This window comes from Stegodyphus dumicola, chromosome 6 (assembly GCF_044657685.1).
Source record: "Stegodyphus dumicola isolate Sdum_Otavi_A_Nest chromosome 6, ASM4465768v1".
In the NCBI taxonomy this organism is placed as follows: domain Eukaryota; kingdom Metazoa; phylum Arthropoda; class Arachnida; order Araneae; family Eresidae; genus Stegodyphus; species Stegodyphus dumicola.
The window spans coordinates 175,689,044-175,703,889 of record NC_140773.1 but is presented as its reverse complement, the minus strand read 5'-3'; the positions used below and the strand labels follow the sequence as shown (position 1 = coordinate 175,703,889).

General features: G+C 32.3%; 2 protein-coding genes across 3 annotated transcripts in view; one reads left to right on the top strand and one right to left on the bottom strand.

Moving 5' to 3' along the window:
• LOC118198469 (uncharacterized) overlaps nucleotides 1-14,846 on the top strand; it is a 281,839-nt gene that overhangs the window by 172,650 nt on the left and 94,343 nt on the right. The window lies entirely within an intron of this gene.
• The window catches only part of LOC118198454 (uncharacterized), a 50,254-nt gene continuing 42,497 nt past the window's right edge, over nucleotides 7,090-14,846 (bottom strand). For both annotated transcript variants that reach the window (XM_035370144.2, XM_035370138.2), the window contains exons 2-3: nucleotides 13,142-13,291; nucleotides 7,090-8,014 (exon numbers count right to left, since the gene is read on the bottom strand). In XM_035370144.2, the coding sequence (XP_035226035.1) occupies nucleotides 7,776-8,014; nucleotides 13,142-13,291 (389 nt within the window). In that variant the 3' untranslated portion in view covers nucleotides 7,090-7,775. The remainder of the gene's footprint in view (nucleotides 8,015-13,141; nucleotides 13,292-14,846) is intronic.

Below are 14,846 nucleotides of genomic sequence, written 5' to 3'. Positions count from 1 at the left end.
GCTAAAGCCCAACAAGCCTGCGACTGCTCCTGAGAGTTACCGACCAATCAGTTTGCTAAGCTCAATTAGCAAAATCGTGGAAGCAGTTATTCTACATAGACTAAACATCTTCCTGGATGAGCAGAAGATCCTCATACCCTATCAGTTTGGGTTTAGGCGTAAGCACTCGACAACGCATCAACTCTACAGAGTTGTTGAGTTAATAAGCAGTGGGATGCAACAACATCGTGTCACTGGTGGACTTTTCTTAGATGTCGCCAAAGCCTTCGATAGAGTATGGCTGTATGCCCTCATATACAAATTACACAACCTGGGACTCCCAGGCTACATCACAAACATAATTAAATCCTACCTAACCGGTAGACACTTTGTCGTTCATGTTTCTGGTTCATTATCCACAAACCGGCCTATACGGGCTGGTGTTCCACATGGATCCCTTCTGGGCCCTACCCTATTCAATATTTACGTGAACGACATCCCCACTACACACAACACAACACTAGCCATGTATGAAGACGACACAGCGATCCTTACGCAAAGTGCATTTGTTAGTTCAGCAATACAACAGCTACAACACCACATCCACTCGCTAGAGACTTGGCTGACCAAATGGAAAGTCAAAGTGAATGTCGACAAGACACATGCCATACTGTTTACTACTAAGAAGAATTTCCCGACTCACCTGCAAATGTATGGTGTAGACATTCCCTGGGTCAAGCAGGTCCCTTATCTTGGGGTGATCCTCAGTAAATCTCTTACATGGAACCCACACGTTACACATATTCTCAGGAAGTTTCGAGCTAGTAAAGCTTCACTCTTCCCCTTAATTGCTCGAAACAGTGTTCTATCTATTGATAATAAATTGCTCATTTACAAAACCATGTTGCGTCCAGTTCTTAGTTATGCATGCCCCGTCTGGGCATACTCGTGCAAAAGTTTGAGAAGGCAGTTACAAGCTGCCCAAAACGGGGTATTGCGTATGATATGTAATGCCCCCTGGTACATTCGGAATAGCCAAATTCGTAAAGAGTTAAGAATAGAGGATCTTTGTGATTTTTATTGCCGCCTATCTAGGGCATTTTATGATAAACAGGAACTTCTGGACAATCCTGTGGTTGTTAACTATTGTTATGATACTAGGGACCTCAATTTCAGTAAGCGCCCAAGGGCGATCCTAAATGTTAGTAATGTGTAATTTTGTATATGTGTTATGCAAATTGTTGCTCAGATTCTGTATTGTATATTGTTCTTTTTTCCTCCTGATTGCTTTTTGTTTTTACTAGTGGCACTAAGGCGTCGCACTTCGTATTTTGTTTCTCTTGTGTGTACATGTATTCTTCTGTGAAATAGTTGTTAATAAATAGTTAATTATGTATGGATTAGTAATTAGGTACTTAAGGAAAAAATATGTATTTAACTATTAGCAATTATGAATTTAAACTCTTGCTCATTTAATTATTTAGCACATTCAGTTATATTTCTCATAATTCGAAACTTTTATCATGTTATTCGATGAGGGGTAGGGCTATGGCGCCCAGGCACCCTGGTGGTTAAGCACCGCAGTTCAACACCCAAATGTTGATTGCACTCTTCGACGTTACATTTCCAGAAGATTTGCTTTCCAAAATACAGTTTCATTTTACAAGTACATTCAATTCATTCATTTACAAGTACGTTCGTTCGGTATATTTCCATATCCCTGCAACAATTCAACAGCATCTTTTTCACTCGCAGGCAGATCCCAAATACCCATAGTTAAAGTATTTCAAGGCATTCAATCTAACCAGTAAGAAAAATAATTTCTTTACGAAAAACTACGTATAACACGTAGGGTTGCCGTAAGTAGGGTCGCCAAATTTGGCAATTTATGCGAATTTTGGCCTGGTTGCGTTAATACGTAAGTACCAAAAAGGATATAATTATGGGAATAAATAAGATAGAGAAGAAGAAAGAGAAGCATGAAGTAAATTAGTCATGAATGCACACTAATGTTAAAATACGGAGAAGTCCATGAGACGTGTTACCTTATAATGAGGTTGGACAGTGATGTAGGTCAGTTTTCTAGGGCAACAATTTTCACAGAAAGTCAAAATCATTTGCAAATAGTACATGACAGTCTTAAAAAGAGCTTATTATATTTACATCATCTTCAAGTTGAACATCAGTGAATGAAATAAAGTACTCTGTTTATATATGTAACTTCATTTTACTAGTTATACTAATTTAAGACATTTCCTTATTTCAATGTCATTTACAGAGTTAATGATATTTTCATTTTATTGTGCAGCATTTAAAGACAACCCTATTCCAACAAATTACAAAGTTATACCCAACTTCAACTAAAAGACCCAATTCAACTAAAATGAAAATTAAGCATTATCATACAGTAATATGCAGATAAAAAACATTAGACAATGCTACAATTTAGTTCATAATATATGTTTATCATGGACTCAGTAATTTCAACAGTCCAGAAAAATTTTGATAATGTGGATGTGCTTTTTAATTAATTAAAAAGGCTCATCAGCCACTGAGTAATAAGTCATTAAATGCTCGTAATTCAACCCAGCGGACGAGCTGCATTGAATTACATTGAAAAACCATTTAGCATGGGTTTTTCCCAATGTGTAACGTGGATACCAGACAGTTTCCCTAAGAAAATCCTCCAAAAGCATCCCTTCCCTTTAGAAAAGATAGCCATCATGTGCTTTGCAATAATCAAACAAACTAATTAATTAGATAATTATAAAATATTATTTCTCCTGTATTCTCTCTTAAGTACGCAGTAATACCTAAAAATTTTTAATGAGAACAATATTTTTTTATGTTAATAGAAACTGATATTGCATCGGCTTTTGGCTATAAGATAAAACAAACTAATTGTTTATAGATAATAAAAAGTTTATAGTACGTAATAACAAAAATACTGTAGGTCTAAGTTTTTCTTTAAAAAGCTTTATAAACTGAGTCTATTCAATTAAACACAATGGATATATGTCATGTATATATTTAAATAACTTAAGTCCTGTCAGTTGGATTTAATAAATATTGGTCTCTTTCATTAAAAATTTAGCCCAATTGACACACACATAGCAGTTGGGTCTGTTTTATTAAAACAGTTACACAATTCAGTATAACAAAAGCTTCAGAAAATCTAACCCAGTAAAAACAGTTCTCCTGTATTTTTTTCTCCAATTAAGAAATATTTTTTTTTTTTTTTTTTTTTTTAATCACATAAAAATTTTGCTTCTATTACACAAAAATGTCACCAGCTGATACCAGTAGCTCATAGCAATAAATCTTTGTTAATGTAAAATAAAATGTTCTTTCTTTGTTTAAATAAATGTTCAAATCTTTGTTAATGTTAATCTTATGTTAAATAAAATTACATAAGCATATTAAAAGCTCTACTATTTATATTTCTTTTTTTAATGTAAAATTGCATAATAGAAAAATATCAAAAAATTAAAAAAGGTCATAACCATTTAAACAAAATTTTAAAAAATATATGTATTTAGAAACTTGCAGTTTATATGTTACTTTTGCATCAACGATAGAATGGCTGGTTAACTGCCATTTAGCATGTTTGCTGTTAAGATTCACTACTGTTTCGCTCAGTTCTAGTTTTGAGAAAACACCCTTTAAGGGTACCCTACTGTAAAACTATTACATAGACTCCAACCTTCAGCAAACCTTGTCAGTAGTCAACGCGCGAACGACATTTTTACAACTTTGAAAATGTGCGCGTAGCATATGTTGTAATTAACCATTCATTAATTTTAAATTAATAATTAATTGTAATCAATTTTATTACATTTAAAATCCATATACATATAAAACTGAATAATTAAAAATATACCTTGTAAATTATATGCACATTTAATTAGAAATTTTCTTTTAACTCCTCAAGCATTCACTAATAAAAAGTACTTCAAATCACTACTAATCATAGAAAAAATCAGAAGCTATAAATCATATCTTTATTCTGGATATGATTTCTACAGGGAAATAAAATTTAAATAACCAAGAATGATACATATAAGTATTAAACAAAATACGCATAATTTATGAATGCAAAGATTTATATGTAGCATGCTTAGCAAGCTTAAATTTTGATTTTGAGAATGTTTTTTTATAACACAGTTCTTCATTTGCCTGCATATTTTTTTTTTCAATCAAAACTGCTTCAAGAGTTTTAAGACCTAAATTTGGTCGAAATTCCGTCTGATTTTTTTTAACAATAGAAAAAATTCTTTCGCAAGCTGCATTTGAATGAGGTATTATTAAGACAGCAAGCATTACAGAAGGCAATACTTTGTATTTGATACACCCATTCATATTTTTTAATTTGGCAATTTCTCCCCATGCTATATCAATACGCAAATCTACAATTTCTTTCAAATCATCTACTTGATACATGGAAAATTCAATTTCTACTTGATTAAGACATTTTTCATCAATAATGGATTGAAAAGTATTCATCAAGTAAAGAACAGATGAAAATGAGACTTCAGTTCTCAAGTTGATGTCAGCAACTTCAGCATGTTTTAGAAATAGATCACTCAGTGGAAATTTATCAATTATATATGAACATGCAGTTACAAAAAAAGCTCGCACAGAATTGAAAAATGATTTCACTTCACTTTCATTCAACTTGGCATTTTTTAAATATAGTCTTGTTTCCGCACCAATCACTAAATTTTCATTTTCTTTTTGTTTACTATACTTCTGAAATGGAATAGACGTTAGAGTAACATCTTCATTTTCTTTAGAAATTACTGATGGTTTTACGAATCTAACAAATAAATTCATTAAAAGTTGTTGTTGCAAATTAATATTTACTGTTATAAACAAAGGCAAAGTATTTTTCAAAAATAACAAGTACAATTTGGTGGTCGGTGACTGTAAAATTTTTTTAATGTTTTGCAATCTCTTTCCTTCATTCTCACTGTTATCTGGTTTATCTCCAAAAAAAATTATCACAGCATCCCACTGTTCCAAAATCCTTGTTATAGATTCTAAAAGAGACAACCATCTCGTACTGCAATATTTCAAAATTTTATGAGATTTTGCATTCTGTCCCAAAATTTGTTGAGCAACTTTGAAGCTATGCTTCCGTTTTGAACTTTTCTCCAAGTAAAAATATATATCTATTATCAACATTTCAATTTCTGAGCCAATTAATTTTTCAGTAGCTTTTTTTGCAGCTATATGCAAGAGGTGGCACGGACAACCTTGGGTGATTATACTTGGTTGATGCATTTTGATAAATGATGCTACACCTTTAAACTTTCCAATCATATTACTAGCATTATCTGAAGAAAATGATAAGCAATTTTTCCATTCTAAACCTTTGTTTTTAAAGTTTTCATTTATACAATTAAAAATACCTTCTCCTGTATTATTCGTGCATTCTAAAATAGAAATCAATGAAGTAATTATCACTCCCTTTTCTTTACTGTAGTATGTTATAACCAATGGGTACAGTTTGTTATCATTACTTCCATCAGTACTTAGAGAAAATGATGTACTGCACACTGATTTTATAATATCAGCAACAGTATTTTCTGCAAGTGTTTTCACAATAGCAGCAGTTTTGGTATGACCGCAGCTAAATTTTTTTGCTATGGCAGAATCCGGAAACATTGCTTTGAAAAGCTCTTTGGAATGATCCGAAACAGAAAGCGGTAGATTATGTTCAATTAAAAAACGAACAAAATAGCATTCGGCTTTTATAGGATCTGTTTCATCATCTTTTATTAAGAAATTTGTTATTTCTTTAGACTTTACGGCACCAAGTTCTATATGCTTTTGAGAAAACACATGCCGTTTACAGTCATCTTTTCCGCCATGAGCAACTGAGAAGTCTTTGTTGCATACACTGCAGTGTGCGTGATTCACAGAAATTTCGGACGCTTTAATGCATGGAAATTCTGAAGAATATGAATCTTTAAACTTCTGCTTTGATAATTTTGGCTTCTTCGTTCGAGGCAGCATTATGATTAAAAATCTTTCACCTGATTCACAGTTCACAAGACACACGCTAAGCTCTCGCCGTAAACTACACAATGCAGCCTAAACACGCATCAGCGAGGAACCTGGGAGACAGACAATTGGGTGGAACTATTGATAAGTCGTTAACGGTTGGAGTTACTGATCTACGATTGGCTAATTCTTCAAAACTAGGAACGCACTCAACACGTGATATATGATAACACGAGTATTCAGCCAATCATCGGATGAATTAGTTGGTTCCGTTTTGCGTACTGGTTCTCCTGCTCTTGTTTCTGTAAAATCCGTAGTTTTTTCCATACTTTCCGTAGCTCATAGTTTTTCATGAATTTCCGTAGAAACTACGGAGAATTCGTAGTAGTTGGAGTCTATGCTATTACTATAACTATAACTATTTGATTTTGTTTTGAATATAGATGGCAGAATACACAAGAAGTACAGTTAGAAATTTTGCAATCAGCCAGTTATAAGGGGTTAGAAAAATAAATTGCAAAATGTTAAGAAGTCCAGATAGCTTTTTAAATTACTCTTCTATCTTGATCAGCAATACAAGATAAGTGATAAAGAAAATATAAGAAAATAAAAGACCTTACTTATCAAATGGTAACAATACCCTTTAATGTTTCTTATCTTAATTTGTAATTCACAAGATTTTATTGCTAGTTGAAAATAGTAACATCTCTTCAAAGTGTAACTTTTCTTCTGATTCTCAATTGAAAATAGTAATATTTCTTCACATTTACAATTAATGAAATTGACTAAATGTTAAACATTTTCTTAACTTTAGAATTTTTTTACATCATAATGCTTGTTTCCATATTATCTCATACCTTATGTTATCTTTGTTTCATTTAAAATTTTGAAGTACTTTTGCAAATTTGTCAGACTTCGTTACTTTGTATACATTACATATACTCACATGTGATACTAATTAAGCTTATATATTCCCACATTGTTGTTTTAAATATTAAAGGACATTACCATTAATCTCCATAAATTATTAATATCAAATACTTTATCTTAAAATGGTTTAAAAGTCATTTCTAAAGAGAAATTACAAAGAAAACAACACAGACATAGCTTTAAATAAATATTTTATTTAGTAAAATAATAAAAATTCTTTTGCTATATGATTCCCAATATGCAAAGACGATAAAATATAAACAGACAAAAAAAATGAAAACAATATAAAACTTTAACCATAACTAAAACCTAAGTTCTCCCCATTAATATTTCTAAAATCTTGTTTATTAAAATCACTAATATAACTTAGATTGTTTATAAAAAAATTACTACATTCCTGAATTTACATTACTTCAGATAAAACAGTTAAACACTACAGAAAAGAAAATATAAATGATAAATATTTTTTGACACATTCTAACAAACAAATACAGAGATTTCTTTTCAAATAATTATACATTTAATATAAATGGACGGAGATATTTCAGCTAAGTGCGTTAACAATAAATGTAATACTCTTTATCTAACAAAATATATACACAACACTGAAAGTATAAATTCTGTACTTTAAAACAAAATACAAGAGATTCATCAAGAAAACTATTTTGTAAAAAAATCATTATAAAAATAGATATAACTATGTGCAAAATACTGGAATGTGTTAGAAATTCATCTCTGACATTTTTCATCTTTGTCAACTTTCATAAATAAACAGATGCTAAACATTAGATGATAAAAAAGTACCATCTGAATTATAGTTGACAGGAATGATAATGTTTTTTTTTTTTTTAATGAACATCCTAAACTTTAGTATGAGTTTGTTCCATATGATATGCTACATGGTGGTTCAATGCATCTTCCCTTTTCTTCGCTTTACTGGCTTCAATGAAAAATAAGATTGAGCTGATGTAGGTGAAAAATGAACCAACAACTCCAAGAGCAAATGACCATGATAAATAATTATGGTCTGGATCAGGCATCCAGTCTCGACCATCTCCATGAATGCCAAAGACAATAATGGCCAATGTGCAACATACAGCTAAAAAAAAAAAAAATTTCAGTAAAAATTAATAAGTGTTAACATAAAAGTAGCAAATTCTACATATATTCTATTATTTTACATTATACAATATTTTTTTTAATTCTACAATTTTATAAAAGAGCAATTAGTATAATACCGAGTAATAATTTATAAGCAAATTGGTATATATAACAGATACTTTAGTATTTTCACAGAACATTTATCCATCTGTATTATCTTAAATCAAATGGTGCCTTTAAAAAAAGTACACTATAATAAAGTACCTTTGGAATTTAAAATTATACAAAATAGCAACCTAATATTGATTTAGATTTTAAATAAAACTCTTATTGTTTTAGAGGCAAAAATTCTTTTGCTGATGATGAAAAGGGACCTATGACTGATTGGTCTGAAAATTAATAACAGTTTTATTTTCAGTCTCTCAGTAACGTCAATCTAAAGTTGCTATTTTGCCTAATTTAAAATTTTTAACTGATGTATTTCTCTTCCAATTAGATTTGTGGTACCTTCAGGATTGCTTTTGTATATGCACCAATAAGCATAATTAAAGCCCAGTAAAACTATTTCATATCGTACAAAAAAGATTAGTTTAGTTTAATTTTAAATTATACAAGCTGAATAATCAAATACAGTTTCAGTTGACTCACAGAAAAAACAATTTTAAAAAGATATAACACTTGTTAAGAGAAAGTGCATAACTAGCTTAAATGGACCAATTAAAGATTTCATTCACCATGAATGCATAAAAATTAATTTCAATGTTTTACTTTACATAGAAATGAGTTATATGCTTAGGCAAATAAAGTCTTTCTTTAATTTGGCCAAAGTGTACTTTTTTAATAGAAATATGTTTTAAATAAATAAAACAGTATATGCATTGTTAGAATAAAAAATGATAAATAAAAAATAAAACTGTCTCACCACACTGCATAAAATATATGTTTGGCTTATGGATGAAAAATATTTGAATTATATGGAATTTTCAAATACATGGGACAGGCTGTAGCCTTAATATGTATATGCACTGTAAAATAAAAATTATTATACACACTGTTCAAAATTATGTTGCTTTATCTTTTGGGCAGATTATAGCACCAATACACTTGAGAAGGGATTTGATTACGTGTGGAAAGAGAGATAGTGGTATTATCAATCACCAATGTAGCCGTTTTCACAGTAAACCTGTCACAAAGCATGGTGATGCATTCAGGGAGTAAATAGACTATTGCAGGCAATCCCACAGGTGCTTGAGAAGATTCATATCTGGGGGCCTTGGAAGCCAGGACAGTATTTGAATCTCACTCCTACATATTTGCTGAATCATTCCTGTGCAACTATAACTGATGGACACATGAAGGGATAATATAGATGATTAACCAGCAGCTTAATGTAGACTGAGTTTGTTAGTGTTCTGATATTGATGACAAGACCTAACGAGGATTATGTAAAGGTGCCTCATTCAGTTATACTGCCATCACAGAGCTACAGGATATTTGCTTGACATGCAATCTTTTGCATGGTTTATGCCACACACAAACTCTATTATCCACATGCAGCCAGAGTCGTAGCTAGGGTTTTCAGCGCCCAGGGACAACTGAAGATTTTGTGCCACATACTGCTTGCCAAGGATGGAAAACAATTCTAAAATGTAGTAACATCAGTTTGGCGCCCCTTGGATTCTGCGCCCGGGGACAGATGCCCCCTTTACCCCCCTCTAGATACGCCCCTGCATGCAGCAAATAGAATCTCAGTTCACTGGACCAGACAATATGTTTCCAGGGTTAAATCATCCAGTTTCAGTGCAATCTGACAAACTGCAGCTGCAGCTATCACTGTTTTAATGTTAGCGTTAGAGCTCGAGATGACTGTTAGCTATTATATCTAAGATGCACCAACTGCCAATGAACAGTCTTCATACAGACGTTGGACAAAGCATATGCTTTAAACTATGTTGTAACCTGATGTGCTTCTTGACATCAATATAATGCAACCAAGTCACTGAGCTCAATCTGGCTTAAAAATGTTAAAATATGCAAATTATAGAAAAAGATTTCTTGCTCCAGTAATACAAATCTTTAACACTGCATGAGCCCTTTATAGAAATTGTCAGTTTCTGCTAAAATCCCCTCCCCCATTTTTTAAATGCATATATAACAATCATTTTACAAAAAGTTGCTATTAAAATGAATAAAAAAGGGACCTTTGTTTTAAACAAAAATAAACAGGCTTTATACAAATTTGGTTTTTAAATGTGTAATAGTTCTATTTTACATTTTATTTATTTGCTTAAACAATTTAAATGAAACTCTCAAAATTTATACAACCATTCTTCAGAAATGGAAGAGTATTTCACACTCCCTTTACTGTAGAGATGGAGAATTCAGCTGTTCCTGTTGTCTCATAACTGGTTTTGTCATTCATTTCATAATACACTGCTGGCTTTCCAAACTGCAACACCAAGCAAGATGAGAGATATCACAAAAAAATTTATTTAGTAGATAACATGTTGACCAAGTATCAAATGATTGAATTTATAGACTTCTGTGAAGCGTGGTTTCTTCCAGAATCAGTAGCCAGAGTTGCCGTCATTGTTGGACATCACCGCTGCCACATGCCTCGGCATTGATTCAAAGAGATTTTGGGTGTGTTCTTGGGATACACCAGACCAAGCAGCTTCCACACGTTACCAAAGTTGACCTGGTATGGCAGCTTGGGATATAATCTAGGTCAATCATTCAGCAACCATGGACCACATGTTTTCTATCAGCGAAAGATCCAGAGAGTGAGCCGGCCAGGGAAGCAATTCAATCTGGCGATTAACGAAGAACCCTTGGACAATGCTTGCCACATGTGGTCATGATTTATCCTGTTGAAATATGGCTGTGAGCAAGCCCTGAAGGTAAGGAAGGTCAACCGGCTCCAACACCTCACAGATGTAGCGTAAAGTACCAACAATGCCTACTAGAGGAGTACGAGAGTGATATCCAATACCGCCCCATACCATAATACCCAGTGCATAACGCAGCTGTTTAAGCATCTTCTCTCCATGGTGTCTCCAGACTCGAATCCGACCATCAAGGTGTTGCAGACAGAAGCGCGACTCGTCAGTAAAGACAATTTCATTTCATTCTCCCGTCCACATCCTTTTTTTATCGCACCATTGGCAGCGGAGACGTCTGTGGTCTGCGTCAAGGGTAGACGAAGCAATGGACGTCTTGCGGACAGACCACTCTGCTGTAAACATCGAATGGTACACTCAGACACTGGATGATGCGTTACAGACTGAATGTGCTGTGCTATGGTTCTTGATGTGACTAAGCGATGTGTCAATGCCATTTGCACAATGTTACTGTCATCATGCGAAGTGATGCACTGAGGTAGATGCGATCGAACACGTCGGTCCATCGTACCCTCCTGCATCCAACGGTCACATATCCACATTACTGTTGTTTGGTTTCGTCGAACACGACTACTGATTTTTCTCAAAGATAATCCATACTCTCGGTACCCCACTATCCTTCCTCTATCAAACTCAGATACTTGATCAAACAATAACCGCTGTTTACTACGAGGCATAATTTTTTTTTTTTTTTTTTTTAACCACAAGAAAAACACAATTGCCGAACTTGAAATCGTCAAACACTTCAAGCCTTAAATAGCGCTTCGAAGTGACGGCACACGTAATGTGCGTCTGCGCTGAAATTATAATCATTTGCATATCTCACCTCCACTAATGCATGTTGTAAATTTCATGTTATTTGCATGCTTCCTTCAGGATGTTGCATTTACGGTGGCCAACAGTGTATTATTATTAACCCCTTCGAGCCGAGTAGCGAAAACGCACGTTTATCGCGGAAGCCGGCAGTGTCTTCCGCGAGCGTCTCTCCAGGGCCGGGGGCTTTTTTGCTACTAAGCCTAAATCCATGAAATTTCCAAAGTATCAACGCATTGTTTAATAATGCTCTATAGAGTATTTAAACGGCTTATGCTTTATAGATATTTATATATATATATATACGTTAATTACCTTATTTCTTGTTTAAATGCATATTTTACACATTTTATTTTAATTACTCACCATTTTATGACTTTTAACATTATACACCTGAAAACTAAATATATTACTTAAAATTCTCTTTTCGTATGAAAAATTTGAAAACAGGGACCTACACACAATCCTACGTTACATTCCTTGAACTCGTAATAACTCATTTGCCGTTTTGGAGGAATTTTCCGGGAATGTGAACAAACGAAGCATCGTCGTCTCATTTTCTTATCAGTCTCTTCTGAACAAAGTTTTGGAAAATGTCTTTCAGTTAATCTTTCAGAATCAATATCAGAATATCAGAATTTCAGAATCAATATCTGAAATATTTTGCATCATTTCTGCTATTTCATGCTCTGTTAAACATTTTCGACGCTTCGACATTGAAACGATAAAAAAGAAAGAATTCACATCTAACAAGATCTAATTATTTTTTAAAAACTGAACTGTAAACAGAAATACTCAACGCTTTAGCGCATATAAAACTTCTACTTACAATAAACAACTAACACGTGCGAATAAAGTGCAATTTAAAGAGACATCATAAATCACGCCATTCGGAAACATTTAGTTCCCCGTTTGTTTATATAATCAAAAACACGTGTATGTGAGTCATGCTTCTCTCATTTTGAGTAGAAGGTCTAATGTACATGTATCTGAAACCATATGGACATACAGTGCCATGTTGTGGCAGAAATTATAGTTTGAAAAACGTTCCAAGGTACTGGCACAAATACGTGACAGTCGGTAGAGAACGCAACAATGCTCTGGCACGCCTGCGTGTCGGCCGGTAGATAAGTGTGTTCGTTGCTGGCACGTATACGTGACAGTCGGCACGAAGGGGTTAAAGATAATATTTTTAGATAAATTTCACCGCTTCTATTTTTATACACTAATATTTCCTTCAAATGATATAATTTAAACTACAGACATCTCTATAACCAATTATTAATAAATCTCAGAAAATTTTAAAGGTTCATAAATTCTTCATTTTTACGTTACATTTAAGTATATATCATATTCACTAATTTCCACAATATAAGAATTTTAAAATTATATAAAGTGTAAAATATATTTACCAGCTACTAAGGTTAGTGTTGCAATGACTCTTACAAATACGACATCTTGCTCAGGACTCATGCATAAGTGCACAGCTAGGATCAAAACACAAGCCACTAATAATGCAGTGAAACCAATGGTAAAGAATACTTGCACAGTGATGAAAAATGCTAAAAAGAAAAGTTTAGGATTACTTAATTATATTAGCATATATAACCCGATGCATATAAAAATACAACAATCAGATAATATTATTATTGATATTTTTAAAGCCGATAGTTACAAGTAAGAATTGATTAAACTACTAGAACTTAGTTATAATGCAGCAGAAAAATTGTTCATAAAGTACATAATATTTTATGAACAATATGGGTATAATCTTTAAAAAATTATACTCAAATTGTTCATAAAATATTATGTGCATATCTCTCAATAAGATTTATGCAAGAAAGGTTGAAATAATTTTTAAAATATTGTAAACAAATTATGAATGTAAAAACTTTGAAGAAATTTGAGTAAAAAGAATATGTTCAAATTGTTTTTAAGAACTTTTACTATTAAATTAAAAGATGTATTAAGAATGCTTATTGAAAGTTCCTACTCTTTTCCTGTTATTAATTTTAATAATAGGCTTTAAAATTTCCAATGCGCTTCAACTCCTACATGGCATCAACTTTAATCTGTCCAGGATTTTTTTGTTACGTGGCGTATATTAGCCTATAATATAAATATTTTATTTTTAACTTTCGGTTTAATCCTAGTATCCGGTGCACACGGGATTTGGCTACTTTAGACGACTTTATGATGAGCAGTAAAAACCGGACATTGCGATGAGTAGTTAACGGGTCATTCAAAGAAAATATATAATTAAACATAGTATATACTATGTATATAGTATATATGCTATGTATATACACACATAGTATATAGTGTATAGTATATATATATAGACGTTCTTTGGATCATTTTTGGTGTTGGCGATAATTTTCAAAGTCGCGCCAAGGCTGCACCGTATACTAGGATTTCACCTAACTTTTTTTAATGATGTAAATGTCATCAAATGGAAACTTATGAAAATAAAGACTAATATAAGTAATTATACAAATTTAGCTAATAGAAGCTATATAAACGAGCAGTTCCAAAACCTAATTCAGCTATTTGTTTCCAATTATGAATTACATAAATCATACAGGGCAAAACTAATTAACAGTCATCCAGAAAAGAAATTATTAATAAAGGTAATTTTAATATCACATTTTTTTAAATGGATAGCTATTATGTGAATACAGTAAAATGCATGACTGCATGAGTATTTACATTATTTACTAAACATGAGGGAAATATGAATAAGTTTCTTTTAAAATGTCCTTCAAAATGGCAGTTTGCTAAGGTATCTCTCACAACATTATTTATTGAAATAGTACTTAATTTAATTTTTTTGCCATTGGCCCATTTACTAATTTATCATATTACATATCTGGGAAGCAATAAATATTTCACCTTACTTACAATTACAAAATGATGTTGTTTTGATAGCAATTTTTCAAGAGGATTAAAGACACACCCAAAATTTCTTTGGTTTAGAAAAATAACTTTATGAATGAGTGGAGATACTGTCTGGAGATTTTTAAATATGTGTAACTTTATAGATAAATCTGAATTTAAGAATTTTGTTTAGTTAAAAATCAAAATCTAAAATTAGGAAAAATGTAGATCTTTAGTCAA